Here is a 25,844-nt window from a genome sequence, read left to right as displayed (position 1 = left end):
GATTGCTTCTCTGTGCATGTGAAGTGATATATCATTTATGTTTCACTTTGCATTTCTCTAATAACATTGAGCATCTTTATATTTTTGACAGTTTTTTTTTTCAGGGTACTTCATATTCTGGTACACACTGTCTTTTTGTTGTTCTTTTACAAGAGTTCTTTATATAGTCATCATACTACGTTTTTAGATAAATTACCTATAAACATTCCCCCCCCCCCACATTGTCTTTTTCCTTTTTTTAGTAGTGTCTTTGGTGCACAAAAATTTTTAATTTTAATGAAATTCTTTTGACTCTGATTTACTGTTTATTGTGGTAAAATTTGTAAAACATTAATATTTACCATTTTAAATATCTTCTAGTATATAGTTCAGTGACACCAGTTATATCCGTTCACATTTGTGTACCACTATCTTTTTTCACCTTCCTAAAGTTGAAATTCTATATACATTAATGATAATTCTTCATACCGATTTTTAGGTAATCATTTTAAGGATTTTAAAACTACTTACGGCTATGTCAGATCTTAGTTGTGGCATTTGAGGTCTTTCATTATAGTACACAGGCTTCAGTCTAGTTACGGCATCCAAGCTTCTGTAGTTGTAGCATGTGGACTTTGTTGCCCCATGGCATGTGTGACCTTAGTTTTCCCACTAAGGTTTGAATTCTCATTGCAAGGTGGAATCTTACTGCTGGACCACCCAGGAAGTCCCAGTGTTGGTTTCATAATGCTGCAACTTTGCTAAATTAACTTAATTCAACAGATTTTTGGTTGAATCTTTTGAATTTTCCGGTCTGAATGTTTTATTTCTTATGCTTGGTTAATTGGTCTGACTAGAACTACTAGTGCTGTGCATCACAACTGCAGATACTTAAGCACCCTAGAGCTTGGGCTTCAATGAGAGAAGCCGGCACTCTGCAGCTGGAGAGTATCCCCTGCTCTTGGCAACTCAAGAAAGCCTGTGTGTGGCAATGAAGACCCAGTACAGCAAGAGATAAATAAATATTTCAAAATAAACAATGCTGTAAATTAAAAGTAAAGGGATGGGAAGGAATTCCCTGGCCATCTAATGGTTAGGATTTGAGCTCTACTGTCAAGGACCTGGGTTCAGTCCCTGGTTAAGGGACAGAAAACCCCCAAACTGCATGGCACAGCCAAGAAAAGTAAGAGGATGAAGGCATTCTTTGCTGGCTAGGATGCAGAGTCTGGGTTACCTGTTGCTGGTATGAATGTAAATTAGTCAAACAGATAATTTCCCAGTTATCTCAAAGTAAGATTAATTAAAAAACTTAAATGGTAGAAAAAGGTAAACCATAATCACTAATATGAAGAAAGTTAAAAGAAAAAATTCAGGTAACTTCAAAAAATAGTAACTTCATTGGATTCCTGTAAAGCTTTAAAAAGTTGATTTCAAAGGAAAAAGAATCCAGAAGTGTTACTACTGACATAGTAGCATTGAGAAATTTGGTGTGAGAATTGGTATGGTTTAGGAGATCCAGCCAGTCTGTCCTAAAGGAGACCAGTCCTCGGTGTTCATTGGAAGGACTGATGCTGAGGCTGAAATTCCAATACTTTGGCCTCCTGATGCAAAGAGTTGACTCACTGGAAAAGAGTGTGATGCTGGGAAGGATTAGGGGCAGGAGGAGAGGGGGACAACAGAAGATGAGATGGCTGGATGGCATCACCGACTCAATGCACATGAGTTTGAGTCAACTCCAGGAGTTGGTGATGGACAGGGAGGCCTGGCGTGCTGTGATTCATGGCGTTGCACAGTCAGACACAACTGAGCGACTGAACTGACTATCTTAGTGGTGGTATTAATAATTGTTAAACCATTGCCTGTGTTTGGTAAAGATCATATAGTTTGCTCCTAAAAGATCAGATGTTACTGTATATAAATTTAAAATTATTTTAAAATTAGCAGCCAGTTTTTTTAATTCCAAAAGCACACCACACACATAAAATAAACCTACTTTACAGGTTTAATTTTTTGCCTTGTCTTTTGGTAAAAATAAGTATGTGTCTGTTCTTTCACATTTGTGTGAGTATGTACTAGCTGGTAAAGATTAGTATGTTTGTCTTTTATGTGTGTGTGTGCATGCAAGCTAAGTCATTTTAGTCATGTCTAGCTCTTTGAGACCCTATGGACTATAGCTGACCAGGCTCCTCTGTGTATGCAACTTTTCCAGGCAAGAATATTGGGGTGGGTTGCCATGCCCTTCTCTAGGGGATCTTCCCAACCCAGGTATTGAACCTGCTTCTCTTCCTACTCCTGTGTTGGCAGGTAGGCCTTTACTACAAGCGCCACCTGAGAAGCCCTTTCTTTTATGTAGGTTATTTAAATGTTAAATTCGATGTTTTAGGTTTTCCAGGATAGCTTGGCTTTTCATAACAGGAGTTCTCATTTTGTGTACACACAACTGTTACTTTGTTTTCTCTGACTTGGTTTGCTTAGGTTTTAAATCCATTCATCTTACAGAAAATGGATTCATTGTAGAATAAAGCAAATCTTTGTCTTTTCATCTAGAACAGTCACTTAGGAATAAATGGCTATGGATTTTGCAGTATAGCACCCAAAATTTAAGCAGATTTAAATAACAAAGTCATTACAAATTCCATATAACTTATATTCCACATAAATTCCATATAACATGAGACTTTCCCTTTTCATGTTAATGGTCTTTTGAATTGAGAGTGTATGATTATACTGTTTCATAAAGCAGATACCATTCTAAGTGCTTGCTGCTGTAAAAATAGTTATAGTATGAGATTCGTTTACATTGCCACTAACTACATAATAATGTACTGGTTTATTCCTACTTCCTATATCAAGGGATGAACCCTCAACTCACATGTCTAATGTCATTGTTATTTTTGCTGTATAGAAAAAGAAAACAGATAGTCTGGAAATAGAGAATACCTTTTGTTTTATTCTATTTTTCTCTTAGACTTTGGGGTGAGCCTGTCAATCTTCGTGAACAACATGATGCCTTAGAGTTTTTTAATTCTTTGGTGGATAGTTTAGATGAAGCTTTAAAAGCTTTAGGACATCCAGCTATGCTAAGTCAAGTCCTGGGAGGGTCCTTTGCTGATCAGAAGATTTGCCAGGGCTGCCCACATAGGTAAGTACTAGTTAACATTTTTAACATGAAGTTTATATTGGGCTTTCTTTTTTGAGTAGTGTCAATATAAGTAAAATTTCCGCCAGTGTTTATGTATGGAAGCAGAGAGTACCAACTAAAATGTTTATGGTATACCCAACTGTTGGGTGGGTACTTTGTTTTCAGGGTTACTCAGTATCATTACCTTTCTCTTAACATTATTTTGTCATATCTGAGGAAATGACATTTTTTCATAAATCTGTAGTTATTGTAAGGATACTTACATGGTGGTTATAGTGAAAATAATAATTGAAATACAGTAACTTTCGGGAATTCCCTGGTGGCCCAGTGTAGTGAAGACTTTGCTGCCGCTACAGGGGGTTACAGGATGAGTCCCTGTCAGGGAGTTAAGATCCCTCAAGCCACATAGCACAGCAAAAAAAACTTTTAAAAACTGAATTTTTGCAAATGGCACGTGGCATATAGTAAATACTCATTAACTATTAGTAGTTAATCTCCAGCATGCATCCCTGGCTGTTTGGAGTTTGTTTAGTGACCCAACAAAACTTTTTAAATAAGTAAGTAATTAAAAATATAGTAAATTTAGAGGTTAATGGTGGATCTAGAGTAGTAGTTCATGTAGCAATTTTAAATTTACTGTTGATTCTTACCATTCTTAAGATATGTTAGATATATTTGCACATCATATCAGTAGCAGAAATTGACAAGGTATTTTTCCATGTTTTGTAGCAGTTTAGGAGAGATTAACTTACTACAGGTTCCTGATGAAAATCAATAACTTATATTAATGTTAATAATAATTCAGAAGGTTTAATGATGAGCACTCATTTATGCCTGTTGTGGGAGTTTTATTACACATTCACAAGATACAGATACACAAACAAAATGATAGTATTTCTAAAATTATTATTCTCTATAATTAGTTTAGTGTGAGTGAATAAAGCAGATATTTTTGAAACTAAGAAGATAAAGGTAAAATCACATAAATGAGAAATTCTTTTTACAGTGCCATTCATTTGGAATATGGAGAGAGATTTATTCACCTACCATGGCCAATTTGGATTCTTAAGAAAGATACTTCACATTACGGGACTAGTAAAAATCTAGCTGTTTGTCACCTATCAGTCCTCAATTTTTTTTTACACATTTTTCAGAATACTTGTAAATTCTTTTTCTCTGACACACGTATCATGCAAAAGCAGTACACGTTTCCGACAAGACTAGTTTTTATATTTTAGATGTTTTAAGAGTATGTAAGCATCCCGAATCTTTCTAGTATTATAGAACATGGGTTTTTTTAAGAGTGTATCAAACTGTAGATGAAGTCTGTTTATCCCCTAAGACCGTTTTTCTCCTCCATGGACAGGTTTCTATCACACTATGAACATGTGTAATAAATACTTCTGTAGTGTACTTCCATTGTTTTGTCTTTCTGTACCATAAGCTTCTAAATATGGACTGTCTAAATCATAGTATCCTCTATGCTTTACACACAGTGAGCTTTCTTTCTTTGTTTTTTTTGCCACACCCATGGCTGGTGGAGTCTATTTCCTGACCAGGGATTAAACCCAGGCCCTTGACAGTGAAAGCACAGGGTCTTAACCACTGGACCAATAGGGAATTCCCAGGCACTCTTGATAGATGCATTGGATCAGTTGATTTATTGGTTGAGAATCTATTTTCAGAATTTATTAGTATATCATCAGAAGTTTCTGAAAGCTGCTCCTTTACAATGTGGGTTGCTGACTGTTACCACATTACTTAACCCACACTGTAAATTTTTTTACAGTTCTGTAGTTGTAAAAGTACATTGGATAGTTTAACTTGTATCATACCTTAGGCTGGAACTTGGCCTCTAAGTGCCTTAAACATTAGTTGCTATTTTACATTACTTAAATAGAGGAACATTTAAAAATTCAGTTCATAAGTAGCCTTTTCTTTTAAATCTGATGAATATATACCTTTTCCTTCCTGTAAATCAGTACTACTTAACACAGGTAGCAGTATTAAAAAAATGGAAAGAGTGAGGTCAGAAAAACCTGGCTTTAAATCATATTCTACCTAGTAAATTGAACTATGTTCATCTCTTCAGTCTCCTCTGCTTCACCATCACTACCACCCCCCCCTCACTTCTGTATCTGTAAAATAGTGATAGATATGTGTCTTTAGCAGCTTTTTTCTGAAAGTAAGCAACAGAATAAATCCTTTTAATGTTTCTTAAATGATTTCTTCAGATATGAGTGTGAAGAATCTTTTACAACTCTGAATGTAGATATTAGAAATCACCAAAACCTTCTCGATTCTTTGGAACAGTATATCAAAGGCGATTTATTGGAAGGTGCAAATGCTTATCGTTGTGAAAAATGTGATAAAAAGGTATGTTTTCCTTATTTTTAAGTAAATATGATTACTTTTAACATATGGGAGATGGGAAACATCAAAGCTATTTTTAACCTCAAAGTTTACCTATGCTGTGATGTAATAGTAGTCAACATGATAACTGATTAAGAAAGATTTGTTAGGGAAATGATATTAAAAGAAAGCAATAATAAGTTGAGAAAAGTCCTTTAAATTCGGTGAATAATTTTAGAAGTCATGACAAGTTAACATCACTGTTTCTTATAGATTACAAAAACAATTTTTTTCTTGTAGTTTACAAATGTCAGTAACTTTTCATTTCTTTCCTGAATCCCACAAGCATTGAATTCCTCAAACCTGAAGAGTTGCTAACAGAAAATACTTTTCCCCTTTCATACTCAGGCTTATTTTTCAACTTTAGAACAACTGTGTTAATTTTATTTGGTTATATCAGATTTTTAGAACAGCTTGCAGTTTTAAACATCAGGTCTGATTGTAAAATCCCACCAACTAATTTTATTTGTGGCCACCTAAACAGCCTGTGGGATGGAATTATTACATAGTTAATGTTTTTCTGTACCACTGTACCCTCTCATCTCCAAGTTACTTGCATTGTTTGAATTTTAGCAGCATTAAAATTGTGGCCTCTAAAGCCACCCCTGTTATCTTTGATACAGTTTTTGCGAGGGCAGTTTCTTCTTTCACAAGCTGCTCTTAATCCATGTATTTTAAAGAAAGGAATTTGGTAGCAGTTTTCCAGAAGATGATGTGAATTAAATGCTGCATGGTAGTATGTTATCTGGGACTGCACTCTGTATGTATTAGTATATTATTACTTATATTATTTCTCCTGTTTGCTCATAGCAGATTCTACTTATTAACATAAAAGTAAAGTTAAGAAGTGTAACATGATCAGATAGTAGTGACAGTGAGAACCAGGTAATTAGTTTTGTCTGTCACTATTTTTTTTTTTTTGGTATCACTTTGCAACAGATGAATGATTATATCTTTTGGTTTTCTGTAAATATTTTGAAAAAGTCAGTGATAGTGAATAATTATGTTTATTATCATTTGTAAATTTAGCTGATCATAAAGTTTTAAATTATACTATTATAAAGTCTTGTTTTGTTTTGTAGAAGAACATTCAATTATATTTAAAATTTATTGTAGGTTGATACAGTAAAACGGTTGCTAATTAAAAAATTGCCTCCTGTTCTTGCTATTCAATTGAAACGTTTTGACTATGACTGGGAAAGAGAATGTGCAATTAAATTCAATGATTATTTTGAATTTCCACGAGAGCTGGACATGGAACCTTACACAGTACCAGGTGTTGCAAAGCTGGAAGGAGCTAATGTAAGCCCAGAGAGTCAGTTGATGGAACAGAATGAACAGTCTGGAAGTGACAGAACTGGAAACACGAAATACAGACTTGTGGGGGTGCTTGTACACAGTGGTCAAGCAAGTGGTGGACATTATTACTCCTACATCATTCAGAGGAATGGCAAAGATGGTGAGAGAAATCGCTGGTATAAATTTGATGATGGAGATGTAACAGAGTGTAAAATGGATGATGATGAAGAAATGAAAAATCAGTGTTTTGGTGGAGAGTACATGGGAGAAGTATTTGATCATATGATGAAACGCATGTCGTACAGAAGGCAGAAACGATGGTGGAATGCTTATATTCTGTTTTATGAGCGAATGGACACAATAGACCAAGAAGATGAAATGATAAGATACATATCAGAGCTAACTATCACAAAACCCCATCAGATTATGTCACCAGCCATTGAGAGAAGTGTGCGAAAACAAAATGTGCAATTCATGCATAACCGAATGCAGTACAGTTTAGAATATTTTCAGTTTGTGAAAAAATTGCTTACATGTAATGGTATTTACTTAAGCCCTGCTCCAGGTAAGTTTTTTTCATAAAATTATTTACACTCATTTCAGTTTAAATATGTCAGCATATTCAGTGCCAGTTATTTAAGTTACCCATACTTTTGAATAGTGGCAGTCAGTACCTGGAGACAGAAGAACTTGAACTTAGGAGACTTTTGACTAAGCATTAGTTTGAAACGTAGATTGGTTAAGTACCAAGATAAGTGCTGAAGATTACTTTTAGCTAGAAAAAGAGCATTTATTTAAGCATTTTTAGGCAAAAATTGTGTGTGATTGTTAATGTGCTTTTTATTGAAGGACAAGATCACTTATTGCCTGAAGCCGAAGAAATTACTATGATTAGCATTCAGCTTGCAGCTAGGTTCCTCTTCACCACTGGATTTCACACAAAGAAAATAGTCCGTGGCCCTGCCAGTGATTGGTACATAGATTTCATTTTATTTACTTTGTACTTAGAATTGGTAAAGTTTCTGATAAGATTGCTTTAGTTTCTGATTAGATGGCTTTATTTTCTCCTGACTATGGGAGTCATTTCAAATTTTAAATAATAAGATAAAAGTCTTGGTAGCAGTGTTGTGAGAAACTGTGTATTTAAAATGCTTGTTAAGTCTTTGATATATGGAATCTGGCTTATGTTTAAATAGATAGAGGAGTTTTAAATGATTGTTTATATTTATAAAGGTATGGAAGACACTATAATACCTTGAGATGATAACTGTTCATAGCATCTCAGATTAGAAAATGTTAAGGAGATATCACTAGGTCAAAAAGAGATTATCAAATAGATTTGTATTCCCCTGCATACACAGTTCTCATTAAATTCATTTTGTGACTGTGGGAGTAGAAAAGTCAGAGGGCTGGTATTTGTATTAAAACCTACTGTGACTGTGTATTCCTGGAGAGTCCAGTGATTAGGACTCTGTGTTTGCATTGCGAAGTGCCAGGATTCAGTGTCTAGTCAGGGAACTAAAGTCCCATAAGCTGCTTGGCGTGCCACCCTCTCTCTCCCCAGCCCCCCAAACCCCTAAGATTATTAATTATAGAGATCTTTCCTCTTTATTTGGTTCATAGAAAGCAGTTTATTGTAGTGATCAGAATGGGCCCCATGTTGAAAATTCATTTATTTTCCTTTTTCAGGTATGATGCATTGTGCATTCTACTCCGTCACAGCAAGAACGTACGTTTTTGGTTTGCTCATAATGTGCTTTTCAGTGTTTCAAATCGTTTCTCTGAATACCTTCTGGAGTGCCCTAGTGCTGAAGTAAGGGGTGTATTTGCAAAACTTATAGTATTTGTTGCACATTTTTCTTTGCAAGATGGGCCTTGTCCTTCATCTTTCACATCTCCAGGACCTTCTAGTCAGGTAATTGAAAGGTTTGCTTTAATTATGAAATACTTAAGTGTAAATTATATTTTCTTCCAGTTGAAATTAATAAACATGCATTGTTTGTGATATGTACTGTATATGAAGGTTCATACACATTATTGGGTTTATTAAAATTGTTTCCCAGTAAGGTATGGCTATTGGGCAGTTTAAAATATAAGGAACATTTCTTTTATTCAGTTATTTGAGGCTCTGTACTAAGTTTTCATGTAATGTTAATTTTATAAAGGCTGAGTTTTTTGTTGACTACATTTTTAGCATAAGGCTACACATGGTTTTTATTTTATTATTCTCTAACACTTAAAACAACATATAAAACATCTGATACGAAATCTCTCCAGCTCTTCCTCTCTAAAAAAGCAAATGTATTTAATAAGTTTGTATGTGATACTTCTGTGAACATACCCTTTTAATGCAAATAGAAGTATACCGTTGTGTATCTTGTTGCTGATAAAACAGTAAATTATGCTTCACAGGCATGTGACAATTTAAGTTTGAGTGATCATCTACTAAGAGCAGTGTTAAATCTCCTGAGAAGGGAAGTGTCTGAACATGGTCGTCATTTACAGCAATATTTCAATCTGTTTGTCATGTATGCCAATTTAGGTAAGAATTTCATGATTCTTTTTAATGTGTTATTTTGTATTTACATAGTAAATGATGAAATTATTTATTTCAGTGTTGAGAACTAATCTTATCTAAAATACAAGCAGTATTCTAGGTTTATCCTTGAAATCCTTTGCAGATTTTTTTGTATAATTTTTTTTTCCTTAAGAGTTGGTTCTTTATTTTTTGCTGTACTGGGTTTTCTTTGCTGCATGGGCTTTCTCTAGTTGCTGTGAGCAGAGGCTATTATCTAGTTGTGGTATGCAGGCTTCTCATTGTGGTGGCTTCTGTTGTTGTAGAACAGGGGATCTAGGGTGCACAGCATATGGGCTCAGTAGTTGTAGTTCCTGGGCTCTAAAGCACAGGTTCAATAGTTGTGGTGTATGGGCTTAGCTGCTCTGTGGAACGTGGGATTCTTCCAGAGCAGAAATTGAACCCGTGTCTCCTGCATTACGGGGAGGACTCTTTACCACTGAGCAATCTGGGAAGCCCATGTATAACTTTTTAATGGTATTTCTCAGGTTGTGTTCTAAGGTATTTATGCACTTACTATTTCAGTAGTCTTTAAGGTCATAGATTATGTTCATGTTTTATCTTAAATCTGGCTTTAAGAAAACTACTCACTCCCAAACCACATCTCATGCTATCTGAATCAGAATTCCTAGGACTAGGAAAAGAAATCTGTATTTTCTGAAGGATTGCAAGCAGTCGTACCTTTCAGGTTTAAGAATTATTTCCCAAAGAAATTGGCCTTTTGTGCATATGTTTTGGTTAAAAGAAATTGAAATCCATGACAGTGTATGTAGTTGTTTACTTAAAAGTTCTTCTGTTTAAATCAATACCAGTTAGTAACTATCATTTTCAATATAACCTTTTTAGAGTAGCCTACATTTTTCCTGAATGGTCTAGTGGTTTTCCCTACTTTCTTCAATTTAAGTCTGAATTTGGCAATGAGGAGTTCATGATCTGAGCCATAGTCAGCTCCCAGTCTTGTTTTTGCTGACTGTATAGAGCTCCTTCATCTTTGGCTCCAAAGAATATAATCAGTCTGATTTCTGTGTTGACTATCTGGTGCTGTCCATGTGTAGAATCTTCTCGTGTGTTGTTGGAAGAGGGTGTTTGCTATGACGAGTGCGTTCTCTTGGCAGAACTCTTTTAGCCTTTGCCCTGCTTCATTCTGTACTCCCCAATGCCAAACTTGCCTGTTACTCCAGGTGTTTCTTGACTTCCTACTTTTCCACTCCAGTCCCCTATAATGAAAAGGACATCTTTTTGGGGTGTTAATTCTAGAAGGTCTTGTAGGTTTTCATAGAACCGTTCAGCTTCAGCTTCTTCAGCATTACTGGTCAAGGCATAGACTTTGAAAACAGTGATATTGAATGGTTTGCCTTGGAAATGAACAAAGATCATTCTGTCATTTTTGAGACTTTATCCAAGTGCTACATTTCGGACTCTTGTTGACTGTGATGGCTACTCCATTTCTTCTAAGGGATTTTTGCCCACAGTAGTAGATACAATGGTCACCTGAGTTAAATTCACCTATTCCAGCCTGTCTTAGTTTGCTGATTTCTAAAATCTCAACGTTCACTCTTGCCATCTCCTGTTTGATCTCTTCCAATTTGCCTGGATTCATGGACCTAACATTCCAGGTTCCTATGCAATATTTCTCTTTACAGCATTGAACCTTGCTTCTGTCACCAGTCACATCCACACCTTATGTGTTGTGGCCAAAGTACTGCAGTATTCTTGCCTTGAGAATCCTATGAATAGTATGAAAATGGCAAAAAGATAGGTCACTGAAAGGCAAACTTTTCAGAGATTCATTTGAAAAGACCCTGGTGCTGGGAAAGATAGAATTGAGGGGAGAAGGAAATGACAGAAGAGGAGATGGTTGGATGGCATCACTGACTCAGTGGACATGAGTTTGACTAAAACTGTGGGAGTTGGAGATGGACAGTGAGGCCTGGCATGCTGCAGTCCATGGGGTCACAAAGAATCAGACACTACTGAGCGACTGAACTGAACTGAACTTTTTCCCTAACACTGATTCACTTATTTTCGGTGGTTACAGCAGGCTTACCTAAAGAGTGTGGGAGGGAGAGGATATAGATATACATGACAACTGATTCACATTATTCACAGCAGAAATTAACAGAACGTTATAATCTATTATATTCCAATAGATTTTCTTATCTGGCTGCCTAGGAGACTGGAAAACTCTTTTGATGGGGACTTTGCCTGGAGAAGGAAATGGCAACCCACTCCAGTATTCTTGCGTGGAGAACCCCATGGAGAGAGGAGCCTGGTAGTCTACAGTCAAAGGGGTTGCCAAGAGTCGGACAGGACTGAGCTACTTCACTTTCACTTTCACTTTGTATGGCAGCAGTGAATCAGTTTTGAGGATGTGTAGAGCCAAGAATACATAAATATTTTTTGTGACATTTTCATTATTATTTTAGGTTATTGTTTATTAGAAAAGAGAACCAATTTTTATTAAAGTATAATTGAGTATAAGTTACAGGTGAGTTACAAGGAGAGTAATCCACATTTTTTTTTTTTTTTACTTTACAATATTAAATTGGTTTTTCCATACATTGACATGAATCCACCATGGGTGTACATGTGTTCCCCATCCTGAACCCCCCTCCCGCCTCCCATCCCATCCCATCCCTCTGGGTTATCCCAGTGTACCACCCTCGAGCACCCTGTATCATACATTGAACCTGGACTGGAGATCTGTTTCACATATGATAATATACATGTTTCAGTGACATTCTCCTATATCATCCCACTCTCGCCCTCTCCCACAGAGTCCAAGAGACTGTTCGATACATCTGTGTCTGTTTCGCTGTCTTGCATACAGGGTTATTGTTACCTTCTTTCTAAATTCCATATATATGCATTTGTATACTGTATTGGTGTTTTTCATTCTGGCTTACTTCACTCTATATAATAGGCTCCAGTTTCATCCACTTCATTAGAACTGATTCAAATGTATTCTTTTTAATGGCTGAGTAATACTCCATTGTGTATATGTACCACAGCTTTCTTATCCATTCATCTGCTGATGGACATCTAGGTTGCTTCCATGTCCTGGCTATTATAAACAGTGCTGCGATGAACATTAGGGTATATGTGTCTCTTTCAATTCTGGTTTCCTCGCTGTGTATTCCCCTGCAGTGGGATTGCTGGGTTATAAAGCAGTTCTATTTCCAGTTTTTTAAGGAATCTCCACACTGTTCTCCATAGTGGCCATACTAGTTTGCATTCCCACCAACAGTGTAAGAGGGTTCCCTTTTCTCCACACTCTCTCCAGCATTTGTTGCTTGTAGACTTTTGGATAGCAGCCGTTCTGACTGGCATGAGATGGTACCTCATTGTGGTTTTGATTTGCATTTCTCTGATAATGAGTGATGTTGAGCATCTTTTCATGTGTTTGTTAGCCATCTGTATGTCTTCTTTGGAGAAACATCTGTCTAGTTCTTTGGCCCTCTTCCTGATTGGGTCTTTTATTTTTCTGGAATTGAGCTGCAGGAGTTGCTTGTATGTTTTTGAGATTAATTCTTTGTCCGTTGGTTTAGTTGCTATTTTTTTCACCCATTCTGAAGGCTGTCTTTTCACCTTGCTTATAGTTTCCTTTGTTTTGAGGAAGCTTTTCATTTTAATTAGGCCCCATTAGTTTATTTTTGCTTTTATTTCCAATATTCTGGAAGGTAGGTCATAGAGGATCCTGCTGTGGTTTATGTTGGAGAGTGTTTTGCCTGTGTTTTCCTCTGGGAGTTTTATAGTTTCTGGTCTTAAGTTTAGATCTTTAATCCAGTTGAGTTTATTCTTGTTGTTGGTGTTAGAAAGTGTTCTAGTTTCATCCTTTTACAAGTGGTTGACCAGTTTACCGGGGCACCACTTATTCAAGACACTGTCTTTTCTCCATTGTATATTCTTGCCTCCTTTGTCAAAGATAAGGTGTCCGTAGGTATGTGGATTGATCTCTGGGCTTTCTGTTTTGTTCCATTGATCTATATTTCTGTCTTTGTGCCAGTACCATACTGTCTAGTTGATTGTGGCTTTGTAGGAGAGACTGAAGTCAAGCAGGTTGATTCCTCCAGTTCCATTCTTTTCTCAAGATTGCTTCGGCTATTCAGGGTTTTTTGTGTTTCCATACAAATTGTGAAATTATTTGTTCTAATTCTGTGAAAAATACTGTTGGTAGCTTGATAGGGATTGCATTGAATCTATAGATTGCTTAGGGTGGTACACTTGTTTTCACTATATTGATTCTTCCACTCCATGAACAGGATATATTTCTCCATCTATTTGTGTCCTCTCTGATTTCTTCAGTGTTTTATAGTTTTCTATATATAGGTCTTTTGTTTCTTTAGGTAGATAATTCTTAAGCATTTTATCATTTTCATTGCAATGGTGAATGGAATTGTTTCCTTAATTTCTCTTTCTGTTTTCTCATTGTTAACATATAGGAATGCAAGGGATTTCTGTGTATTAATTGTATATCCTGCAGCTTCATTATATTCATTGATTAGCTCTAGTAATTTTCTGATGGTGTCTTTAGGGTTTTCTATGTAGAATATCATGTTTTCTGGAAACAGTGAGAGTTTTACTTCTTCTTTTCCAATCTGGATTGCTTTTATGTCTTTTTCTTCTCTGATTGCTGTGGCTAAAACTTCCAAAACTATGTTGAAGAGTAGTGATGAGAGTGGGCACCCTTGTCTTGTCCCTGACTTTAAGGAAAATGCTTTCAACTTTTCACCATTGAGGAGAATGTTTGCTGTGGTTGTCATATATGGCTTTTATTATTTTGAGGTATGTTCCTTCTGTTCCTGCTTTCTGGAGGTTTTTTTTTATCATAAATGTATGTTGAATTTTGTGAAAGGCTTTCTTTGCATCTATTGAGATAGCCCTATGATTTTTATTTTTCAGTTTGTTAATGTGGTATGAGTAATTCACAATTTTTAAAGGTTATACTTCATTTATAGTTAATATAAAATATTGGCTATATTCCCTGTGTTGTACAATATATCCTTATACAGTAGGTTATCCCTCTTACTTTCCTAACCCTGTATTGCCCCTCCTTTCCATCTCTGCAGCGATATGCACTAGTTTATTCTTTATATCTGTGAATCAGATTCTTTTTGTTACATTCACTGGTTTCTTTTGGATTCCAAAATGAATGAGATCATACACTATTTGTCTTTCTCTGGCTTATTTCATTTAGCATAATGCTGTCCAAGTTGATATATATATATTGTTGTAGAAGACATTATTTCATTTTCTTTTATAGCTGAGAAGTGTTCATTGTAGAGATATACCTCATCTTCTTTATCCATCTATCCATGCACATTTTGGCTGTATCCATGTCCTGGCAACTGTAAATAGTGCTTTAATGAACTTGACCCATCTTTTCCAGTTACACTTTTCTCTGTGTAGATGCCCAGGAGTGGGATTGCTGGATAATATGGTCATTCTGTTTGTCAAAGTTTTTAAGAACCTCCTTGGTGTTCTCCATAGTGGCTGCATCACATTACATCCCCAGTGATAGTACAGGAAGGTTTTATTTATTTATTCTGTTTCACTTAGTTGATTTTTAATTGTGGTATCCTAGTTGTGTCAAATGGGACCTTTCATTGTAGCACACACAGTCTGTAGTTGTAATGAATAGGCTCAATAGTTGTGTCTCACGGGCTTAGTTGCTCCACAGCATGTGGGAGTCTTAATTCCCCAACCAGGGATGGAACCTGCATTCCCTGCATAGTATGTAGATCCTTAACCACCGAATCACCAGGGATGTCCAAGCCCATTTTTTAATTGGGTTGTGTTTTTTGATACTGAGTTGTATGAACTATGTTGAGTTGTATGAACCCCTTACTAGCCATATCATTTGTAAGTTTTCTCCCATTCGATAGGTTGTCTTTTTGTTTGGTGGATGATTTCCTTTGTTATGTGTTTAATTATGTCCCGTCATTTGTTTTTGCTTTTGTTTCATTTCTTTTAGGAGATGGATCCAAAAACATGGTTGTATGATTTGTGTCGGTTTTCTACCTTTGTACTCCTTTGGTTTTGTAGCATTTGGTCTTATATCTAGTCCTTAAAAATCATTTTGAGTTCATTTTTGTATAATGGTTTTAGAGAATGTTCTGCTATCATACTTCTACATGTAATTGTCTAGTTTTCGCAGCACCTCTATTGAAGAGACTATTTTAAAGAGAGTAAGTTTGTTATTGTTCCAGTTAGGAAACTTTAATGATTTAGACGTTGGTGCACCAGCAGCTTAGAATTACAAATTTTTTATTACATTTTTGAGATGTAGTCTGGTTAAAAATTTTATAGTGTTAATATATATTCTTGTATATGTTGTTTATGAGGAATTGATTCAAGTAATTAGAGCATTTTGAGTAACTTCTTTTTAATCTCAGTTACCTTCTGTCCCAAAAATAAGTTTTATAACGAGGCTTTCTTCTTTAGTGTTACCTGTTTGGATTTGTTACTCAACTCTTAATTTGTGATCCTTTAATAGGAAGAATATGTTTCTTTTAATTCTCTTTTCTCTTACTATCTTACACAGTTTATTTTAGTTTGCAGTGTCTATCAGTAACTAAGATTGTTAGATCTTATAGTTGAGGAGGGAAATTACAGCACAAACAAGCATAAATGAAATTCCATTTTCTAGTCCTGTTTTTTAAATGCAAAGTACCAGATTTAAGAACTCACTAAAAGTCTGTTTTGTTTCCATTTTAGATATTGCTTGTTCAGAAACCACTGATCATTGGTCCATATTGTAGTTGCCATTTTCATTGCCACAAATAAATAAATAGATTGATCATTTCATCTTGATTCAAATGAAATTTTACCAAAAAGACACCATAATACACAACTTATGAAAAAGCTTTTTTTTTTTTACAGTTATTTGGTTTTCTAATAAAACACTGTAAACCTTTCTTCACTGTGGTTTAGTCCAGCAATGAATAAAGAATGTTAATAGTAAAAGGTGCACATTTGAGCAAGTATCTAATCTACATTTAAATGAGTTGCTGGAGAAAATGATACAGAAAATTTGTAAACAGAGTACAGAGTAAATGCAAACTTTTCACGTGACATAACAGTTCATTAGACAATATGAAATTTTTTCTCAGGTGTCTTGATACAGTGAAAGACATGAGTAAATACCAGACCTCTATTCTTTTGGCAAGTCTTTAAAAAAAATTTTTTTTTTAATTGGAGACTAACTTTACAACATTGTAGTGGTTTTGATATACGTTGACATGAATCGGCCATGGATGTACATATGTCCCACATCCTGAACCCCTTACCCATCTCCCTCCCCATCCCATCCCTTTGGGTTGTCTCAGTGCACTGGCTTTGAGTCCCTGTTTCATGCATCAAGCTTGCACTGCTCATCTGTTTCACATATGGTAATACACAGGTTTCAATGCTATTCTCTCATGTCATCCCACCCTTGCCTTCTCCCACAGAGTCCAAAAGTTTGTTTTTTATATCTTTGTCTCTTTTGCTGTCGATGCATACAGGGTTGTTGTTACTGTCTGTCTAAATTCCACATATATGTATTAATATACTGTATTGGTGTTTTTCTTTCTGTCTTACTTCACTCTGTATAATAGGCTCCAGTTTCATCCACCTATTAGAACTGATCCAAATGCGTTCTTTTTAAAAGCTGAGTAATATTCCATTTTGTATATATACCACAACTTTCTTATCCATTTGTCTGCCGATGGACATCTAGTTGCTTCATGTCCTAGCTATTGTAAACAGCACTGCAGTGAACATTGTGGTACACGTATATCTTTCATTTCTGGTTTCCTTGGTGTGTATGCCCAGCAGTAGGATTGCTGAGTCATATGGCAGATTTCTATACAGTTTTTTAAAGAATCTCCACACTGTTCTCCACAGTGGCTGTACTAGGTTGCATTCCCACTAACAGTGTAAGAGGGATACACACTTATTTCCACACACTCTGCAGCATTTATTGTTTGTAGACTTTTTGATAGCAGCCATTCTGACCGCCTGTTTGTGGTTTTAATTTGCATTTCTCTGATAATGAGTGATGTTGAGCATCTTTTTATATGTTTGTTAGCCATCTGTATGTCTTCTCTGGAGAAATGTCTGTTAGTTCTTTGGCCCACTTTTTGATTGGGTCATTTATTTTTCTGATGTTGAACTGCATGAGGTGTTTGTATACTTTTGAGATTAATTGTCAGTTGCTTTGTTTGCTATTATTTTCTCCTATTCTGCAGGCTGTTTTTTCATCTTGCTTATAGTTTCCTTTGTTGTGAGGAAGCTTTTAAGTTTCAATAGGGCCCATTCATTTATTTTTGCTTTTGTTTCCGTTACCCTGGTAGGTGGGTTATAGAGGACCTTGCTGTGATTTATGTCAGAGTGTTTTACCTATGTTTTCCTCTAGGAGTTTTATAGTTTCTGGTCTTAATGTTGAGATATTTAATCCATTTTGAGTTTATTTTTGTGTATGGTGTTATAAAGTGTTCTAGTTTCATTCTTTTAGAGGTGGTTGACCAGTTTTCCCAGTACCAGTTGTTAAAGAGATTGTTTGTCCATTGTATATTTTGTTTTGGCAGGTCTTGTAACAAGAGTCTGTGAGGGCACTGAGACTCATCATAACATTGTTAATGAGGCTGACTTTAGAAAGATTGTACTGGCTGTAGACTAGAATGGATTGTACTGGCTGTAGACTAGAATGGTACAAGACTAGAGATTGTAATATAATGATGTGTAGCTAGAAATCATTATTGCCCTTATATTATGGAATTGGCAATAGGAAAGATACACTTGGAATATTCAGGAGTTTTCAATGAGGGCAGAGCTTAGTGATTATGTATTTGAGTGCATGGATCCGGGGAAAGACATAAGTGCAAAGTGTGTCTTCAGGAACTAAGAGAACACTGTTGCCATTTACTGAGAGGAAACCTGGATGGAGGAATTTATCTGAGCTGACAAATTTTAAAGGCATGTTGGACACCTTACTGAAGAAGTCCAATAAACATTGAGATACATACATCCAAAATTTGGAATCATCTTTATGTATGCAGTTATAGATTTAGTTACAAAAAAATAAGTAGTATTATAAGATGGTGTAGAATGAGAAGAAAACCAACTTCTAAACCTAGTTGGGGAAAAGAATCCACAATTAATAATAAGAAATAGAAAGGGGAGAAAATAAGAAGAAAAAACCCTGGAAGGTGAGAGGAAGTAAAAAATGAAGGTGAGACAGTCCAGGTAAAAGATTCAAGAATGAAGAAACAGTTGAGTTTGAGAACTGTTTTTTACCTTCAAACCTGAATGAGATTCAAACGTAATTCAAACCTGAATTAGGAGAGAAACTGAATGGAAAAATTCGGGGAAAAAGCAATAGGAAATAGGCCTTTTTCCCCAAAAAAGATTTTTCTAGAATGGGAAAATATAGATTACAAAAGAGATGTTATTTCTCATTTAGCAGTTTCTGTCTTTGTCATCCTACCTTATTGTCATGAGAAATACTATTCAGTCTCTTCTGGTCACTTTAGGTCCTATGACGTGTACTTTTCTCTACTTGAGTATAATTGTAATACCAGAGACATGTCACTATATCATAGTAAGGATAGTTGAATTTAAGTAAATTAATGTATTTTTTGTTCCATCTGCATTCTATATGTATTTTTGCAATCTAATCAAAAGAGATGAACTTTAGTCATAAAAATTACAGGCAGCCATATTACATATTTATTTATTAAAGCAGCAGTTGCTATTTTTAGTATTTTTGTTTTTGATAAACATTCTTCTTCTCCCTTTTTAATAGGTATGGCAGAAAAGACACAGCTTCTGAAATTGAGTGTACCTGCTACCTTTATGCTTGTGTCTTTAGATGAAGGACCAGGTCCTCCAATCAAATATCAGTATGCTGAATTAGGCAAGTTGTACTCAGTAGTGTCTCAACTGATCCGGTGTTGCAATGTCTCATCAAGAATGCAATCTTCAATCAATGGTAAAGTAATATGTCCCATTATTTATAATAGTTTAAAAATAATGGTAGGCTTCTCTAGTACTTAATTAAAATTCTGAAATTAATGAAATCAGATTATTACTTTAGTATATTCATTTATAACTAGCTTTTTTATGAGTTTGAGACCGTTTACAAAATTCACTACCTGCCGTAGTAAAATTAGTAGGCTTGAAATGATTTAAGAATTTTAACTTATTTTTTACTTCAGTTACAGCATTTATATTTTTGTATCTTATCAGCTTAGTATACCCTACCATTCTGAGTATTTTTGTTTAGAACACTTAATTCACATTTTTAAAATAAAAAAGTTAGTATTACGGTTTTATAAAGGCATCTAATAGGCTGTTCATTGATGACAAATCTGTTCTAGGTAATCCCCCTCTGCCCAATCCTTTTGGTGACCCTAATATATCACAGCCTATAATGCCAATTCAGCAGAATGTGGCAGACATTTTATTTGTGAGAACAAGCTATGTGAAGAAAATTATTGAAGACTGCAGTAACTCAGAGGAAACCATCAAACTACTTCGTTTTTGCTGCTGGGAGAATCCTCAGTTCTCATCTACAGTCCTCAGTGAACTACTCTGGCAGGTTAAAGAAAAATAAACATTCATATGCCTATAATTTGATTAGTCTTTTAAATAAGAAATTCAATATGTCCCTCTGTTTTTAGGTTGCATATTCATACACCTATGAACTTCGGCCATATTTGGATCTTCTTCTGCAGATTTTACTGATAGAGGATTCCTGGCAGGCTCACAGGTGGATACACTTTTTGCTACCAAAATAATATTTTTGTAGGTTCTAAAAAAAAACTGAAATTGTTAGTAACCAAATATATTTTTACTTCTTGAATCTCTTAAAAATACATAGTAGCGTAATGCATGAAATATTTCCCCATCATAGTTTTATTTCATTGTTATTATTTTCTCTTAAAAACAAAAGTTTTATGCTGTTACTAGTTTTTTCCTTCCACTTAATGCTTTTTACTGTTTTTTAACAAAGAGTAATTAATAGAATCTTTTCATGAATTTTTAAATTCTGTTAATAATGTAGAAAAATAATCATTTAGAATTACGTGTTTTTAAACTCATTACACTAAGTAACATTTAGTTATCTAACAATAATCCTTGCCTGTTGGAAGTTTCATTACTGTATTTGGGGGTCAAGAGTAATGTTTGGAACTAATGTTTCCCAAAATTCTGCTATGTTCTTTGAAGTAAAATTGAGCCTACAGATGCTGATACAAAATTAGTTGCCAAACTCTGCCAACTATCCTCACTTTGCTCTTCACAGGGATTGATTATAGTTGATTTTAGAAATAAGCATGTGTACATATTGCCAGCTATTAGTCATTCTAATGACCAAAAAAATTTTTGTGCACTCTAACATCTTTGCTCCTTGTAATCTGATTTTCTAATAACTTTGTTGATATAATGTGAATGATTGACGGTTTGAGTTTGTGTTGTATACAATATTAAATTGTGAATTAGTGGGACTTATGATGTAATACTATGTCAGTATTTGAAGATACTGGTACTTGATAATTCTGTCAAGGAAAATTTGGCTCGAGATTTTAAGCTGGGAATTCCCTTGTATAACTTGATAAATAAGTAAATGATTTTTTACATTTTGGTATGTGTGCTAAGAATTGTGTTTGGATTGAAATGTTGGTGTACTGATCCTCAAAGTGACCTATAGAATCTCAATTATGAAAGAAAAACTAAAATTTAGAAGTGAAATGACCTTAGAATGACATAGTTCAGTTCAGTCTCTCAGTTGTGTCCGAATCTTTGTGACCCCATGAATCACAGCATGCCAGGCCTCCCTGTCCATCACCAACTCCCAGAGTTTACCCAAACTCATGTCCATCGAATGACTATGACCTGTTTTTGGTGCAGTTTTGCCTTTAGGAAGAGCTTTGGAACTTCTTCTCAGTCCAGCCACTGAGCTGGTCATTGCTGGTTGTCATATAAAACCCACTTTTTGTCTCATGTCAAAATCTCATTGAGAAATGGTTTGTTGTTATTGCTTAAATTAAGAGAATATGACATCTCAAAATGACAGCTTTTTTTGATTTTTGGTCAGCTTCTGAGGCACCCATGTATTGAGGTTTTTCACCTTTCCAGTTTTAAATATCAAATGACCATAGAATGGCCAAGTTGAGTTCTTTGGCAGCTTCTCATGTAGTTAGTTGTATGAGGGTAAGCTTCAATGATGCGCTCATTTGGTCATTGTCAACTTCCAATGGCCAGTCCCTATACTCCTCATCTTCAAGGCTTTCATATCTTTTGCAGAACTTCTTGAATCACTACTGCACTGTACAATCATTAGCATTTCCTAGGCCAAATGTGTTGTTGATGATGTGAGCTCTCTCTGTTGCTTTATGGTCCATTTTGACCCATTTGGAACTCAAATAAGTAAATTGCCTGAATTTGCTTTTTGTCTGACATCATTTTCTAGTCCCTACTAATAAGTCATTAGGAAAAAACAAAGTGAGAAAGGGCATTTTTTTAAAAGGATGTGTAACATAACCATATTTAGTTATTTTAAAATTTAATTGGAGGCTAATTACAGTATTATGATGATTTTTGCCATCCATCAACATGAATTAGCCACAAAGGCACATGTGTCCCCCCATCCTGAAACCCCCCTCACCTCCCTCTCTACCTCATCCCTCTGGGTTGTCCCAGAGTACTTTGCTTCATGTATTGAACTCACACTGGTCATCTGTTTTACATATGGTATTATACGTGTTTCAGTGCTACTCTGTCAAATCATCTGACCTTTCCCTTCTCCCACAGAATCCATAAGTCTGTTCTTTACATCTGTGTATCTTTTGCTGCCTTGTATATAAGATCATCATTACCAGCTTTCTAAATCCCATATATATGCATTAATGTACAGATTGGTGTTTGTTTCTGACTTAACTTCACTCTGTATATAGGCTTCAGTTTTACCCACCTCATGAAAACTGACTCAAATGTGTTTCTTTTTATAACCACATCATAGTCCACTCTGTATGTGTGCTACAACTTCCTCATAGATTCATCTGCCAGCAGACATCTAGATTGCTTCCAAGTCCTAGCTTTTGTAAACAGTGCTGCCATGAACATTGGGGTACCTGTTTCTCTTTCTCTAGTTTCCTTGGTGTGTGCCTGAACCCAGTGGAATTGCTGGGTCATATGCCAGTGCTATTCCCAGTTTTTTAGGGGATCTCCACACTTCTCCATCATGGCTGTACTAGTTTGCATTCCCACCAGCAGTGTAAGAGGGTTGGTTTCCTTTTTTCTACACCCTCTGCAGGATTCATTGAAGAGTTTTTGGTGGCAGCCATTCTGACTGACATGAGATGATACCTTATTGTGGCTTTTACACATAATAACCACATTTATCTATAAATGTATTTCAGTATCAAATAGCAAAATTCAACAGTATAAAATAAAGCAGCAGTAATTTTTGCACCAAACTAAGAGCATAGTTTTGACCCACCATATGTGTTCTAATGATTAGAATTCAGGTTAATTTTGTACTGCTGAATTGTATCACTTCCATGGAAACTAGACTACACTCTGAAATGCTATCTTGAAGTAGTGATCTAAGTCTGTTCTCAGCTGAAGCAGTCATGAAGACATACTTCATGGTAATTTTAATGAGTACAGTTTAGTATTGGTATCTTTAATTGTTTTAGTAATTTATTTAAATTACTGTAAAGCAAAGTCATTTTGGATTAATAATAATTTGGTGGAACTTCAGACTTGAGTCAGACTTAGTCAGCTCCCCATATCGCTAGCTGTGTGACAGTAGTTCGACTTATGTGTTTATTTTCTCATCAGTGAGTTGACTTTACTAATGGGACTTTTAAGTACATTGAATATATAAGTACATTGAAAGTATAAGCAGTGGGCTTCAAAATATTAGCTAAGAGACACTATAAATTTATATATCTGGTTCTTTTTTAGAATTCATAATGCACTTAAAGGAATCCCAGATGATCGAGATGGATTGTTTGATACTATCCAGCGCTCTAAGAATCACTATCAAAAAAGAGCATACCAGTGTATAAAATGTATGGTGGCTCTCTTTAGCAATTGTCCTGTTGCTTACCAAATATTACAGGTGAGGATTTTTTTTAAATTTTGTGATCTGGGTCATAATTAACAGATACTTTCTAAGGAAAGAATCATGAAAATTTGGAATCAGCATTTTAAGTTAACATTTAAAATTTTTATTAATTCTTTTATATAATTATTTTATTTTCTTTCAAAGGGCAATGGAGATCTTAAAAGAAAGTGGACTTGGGCAGTAGAATGGCTTGGAGATGAACTTGAAAGAAGACCATACACTGGCAATCCACAATACACTTATAATAATTGGTCTCCTCCAGTTCAGAGCAATGAAACATCAAATGGTTATTTCTTAGAGAGATCACATAGTGCTAGGATGACACTGGCAAAAGCTTGTGAACTCTGTCCAGAGGAGGTAAAAAAAGTCACCCATGGGCAGCAAATAGAAATGGAAGAAAGAAAAGTAATTTTTTCCTTTATAGGCTGGTGTTTATTATATTTAAAAAATTGTTGTGCAATTTTATTGTCTTTAATGTATAGTATTAATTTTTCTTTAGTAATCAAGGGAACTTCCTGACACCTTTGTTAAAATTAGTTTGGAGAAATTTCAGTGAAATTGTTCTAAACATGTTCAGGTGAATCAAAACTTTTTTTTCTGAATTATTTTATTGGCTGTAAATGAAAAAATGTTTTTAAAAAGATGAGCTTTGTGGATTTAAATTTTTTAAAAAGATTAAAAGTGAATTTAAAGTTGCTTTGTGATCACATTATTAATCTTTTTAAACATTTTAATAATAGGAGCCAGATGACCAAGAAGCCCCAGATGAGCATGAATCATCTCCACGAGAAGATGCTCCATTATATCCTCATTCATCTGGATCTCACTATCAACAGGTAAACATGAGTTTATCTTCATTTTAACCCCCTGATTTCTGTGATTATTTGCTTATTTTTCTTAAATATTTTGTACCTTTTAGTTGTGGCTATAAAGTAATAAACTATTTAGAATAACTTTGACAAGATAATCAGAAGAGTGGATGGAGTGGAATGACATTACAGCATATTTTGGCCACTCTTAAAGTGTTTTCTTTGCCCACTAGGCACTTCTCTTGTACCAAAAACTGCACTTAATCAAGATGTATATTTCACATTAACATGAAAATAGCAATATAAAAGTGTCTTGGTTGTTTGGGTGCAATGTTTAGTTGCAATAGGGATGTCTTTTAAATGATAGTCGGGGTTTAAGCCTCAATTCTGTCAAATTACTCTCCAGTGAACAGGAAGGACCTGGGAATATGATCACAGTACTAGTCAAATTACATCCAGCTAACACAGAACATTTTAGTCCATAGTTCATTTTCCAAGAACCACCAGGACTAGAGATTAAAAGTTTCTTATGTTCTTCATTGAATAAAATAGTCAATATTCTCCACTGGAAAACGTATTAAATAGTGCTATGTTTCCCGATGGACAGTACAAGCCAGTCTGATATATGTGATTGCTGATGTGGAAAAGTAAAAATAAATGTAAATCTTCCAAGTTTAAAAAAGATTATAATAATATTGACAATTTTGAACAATTAAATGTATCTTCTCTGAAACATCATGAGTGGAAAGACTACAAGAAGACTGAAAATGGCAGAGATCCCAGTTGTTAAGATTCTTGAAACTGTAGACTAATGAGCTTGATGTGTGTGCCCTAGCCAAATTCTGTAGGAATCAGAGAGGAACACACACACACAAAAGCAACAAAAAACATACACACAGGTAATCATAGATACCACTGTAGCTTCATGAAGAAAGCATCATGTTAAATAAATTCCCTTCCTCCTGTTAACATTTGATTCATTTTAATAGATAGTTCATTGCAGGAAGCAGAATAACTGACAAAAATTTTATTTGAAGAAACTTTCATTTGTAAACAAGAACTGGGTGAGAAAGTTTCTAGAAAAGTTGTTCTGAATTATAAACTATAAATGTGACTAATTCAGCTATTTAGGCAGTGGTCTTTAATGTTCCTTAAATCATCTAAAGGTTAAAATCATAGGTTGCTGAGGACCACCCCAAGGAAAATGGACTCATCGCTGCCTTTAAACTTGGTACGCTCAGTTTGCTTAGTCTTGGCCAATTGTTTTACAACACTCTGGATTGTAGTTTTTCAGGCTCCTCTGTGGGATTTTCTAGGCAAGAATACTGGAATGGATTGTCATTTCCTCCTCCAGGAGACCTTCTTGACCCAGGAATCAAACCCTCATCCATTGTTTCTGCTGCATTGCAGGCAGATTCTTTATCACTAAGCCCCCAGGGAAGCCTTTAGACATACTTTACCTTGTGAGTTTTTAATTTTCATTTGAAAAGTTTGACATGCCAATCTGTTCCG

General features: G+C 35.2%; 1 protein-coding gene across 5 annotated transcripts in view; it reads left to right on the top strand.

Annotated features, from left to right (window-relative positions):
* The window catches only part of LOC138431423 (ubiquitin carboxyl-terminal hydrolase 9X), a 141,587-nt gene that overhangs the window by 114,142 nt on the left and 1,601 nt on the right, over positions 1 to 25,844 (top strand). For 3 of the 5 annotated variants that reach the window (XM_069573564.1, XM_069573563.1, XM_069573567.1), the window contains 12 exons: positions 2,948 to 3,121; positions 5,356 to 5,497; positions 6,650 to 7,397; positions 7,682 to 7,805; positions 8,522 to 8,747; positions 9,245 to 9,374; positions 19,195 to 19,380; positions 19,769 to 19,989; positions 20,072 to 20,160; positions 23,361 to 23,517; positions 23,668 to 23,928; positions 24,264 to 24,359. In XM_069573564.1, coding sequence (XP_069429665.1) covers positions 2,948 to 3,121; positions 5,356 to 5,497; positions 6,650 to 7,397; positions 7,682 to 7,805; positions 8,522 to 8,747; positions 9,245 to 9,374; positions 19,195 to 19,380; positions 19,769 to 19,989; positions 20,072 to 20,160; positions 23,361 to 23,517; positions 23,668 to 23,928; positions 24,264 to 24,359 — 2,554 coding nt within the window. The remainder of the gene's footprint in view (positions 1 to 2,947; positions 3,122 to 5,355; positions 5,498 to 6,649; positions 7,398 to 7,681; positions 7,806 to 8,521; positions 8,748 to 9,244; positions 9,375 to 19,194; positions 19,381 to 19,768; positions 19,990 to 20,071; positions 20,161 to 23,360; positions 23,518 to 23,667; positions 23,929 to 24,263; positions 24,360 to 25,844) is intronic. The other 2 variants (XM_069573566.1, XM_069573565.1) reach the window with 1 other exon arrangement.

Source organism: Ovis canadensis, chromosome Y (assembly GCF_042477335.2).
Source record: "Ovis canadensis isolate MfBH-ARS-UI-01 breed Bighorn chromosome Y, ARS-UI_OviCan_v2, whole genome shotgun sequence".
Taxonomy (NCBI): domain Eukaryota; kingdom Metazoa; phylum Chordata; class Mammalia; order Artiodactyla; family Bovidae; genus Ovis; species Ovis canadensis.
This window is presented reverse-complemented; position numbering and strand designations above follow the sequence as displayed.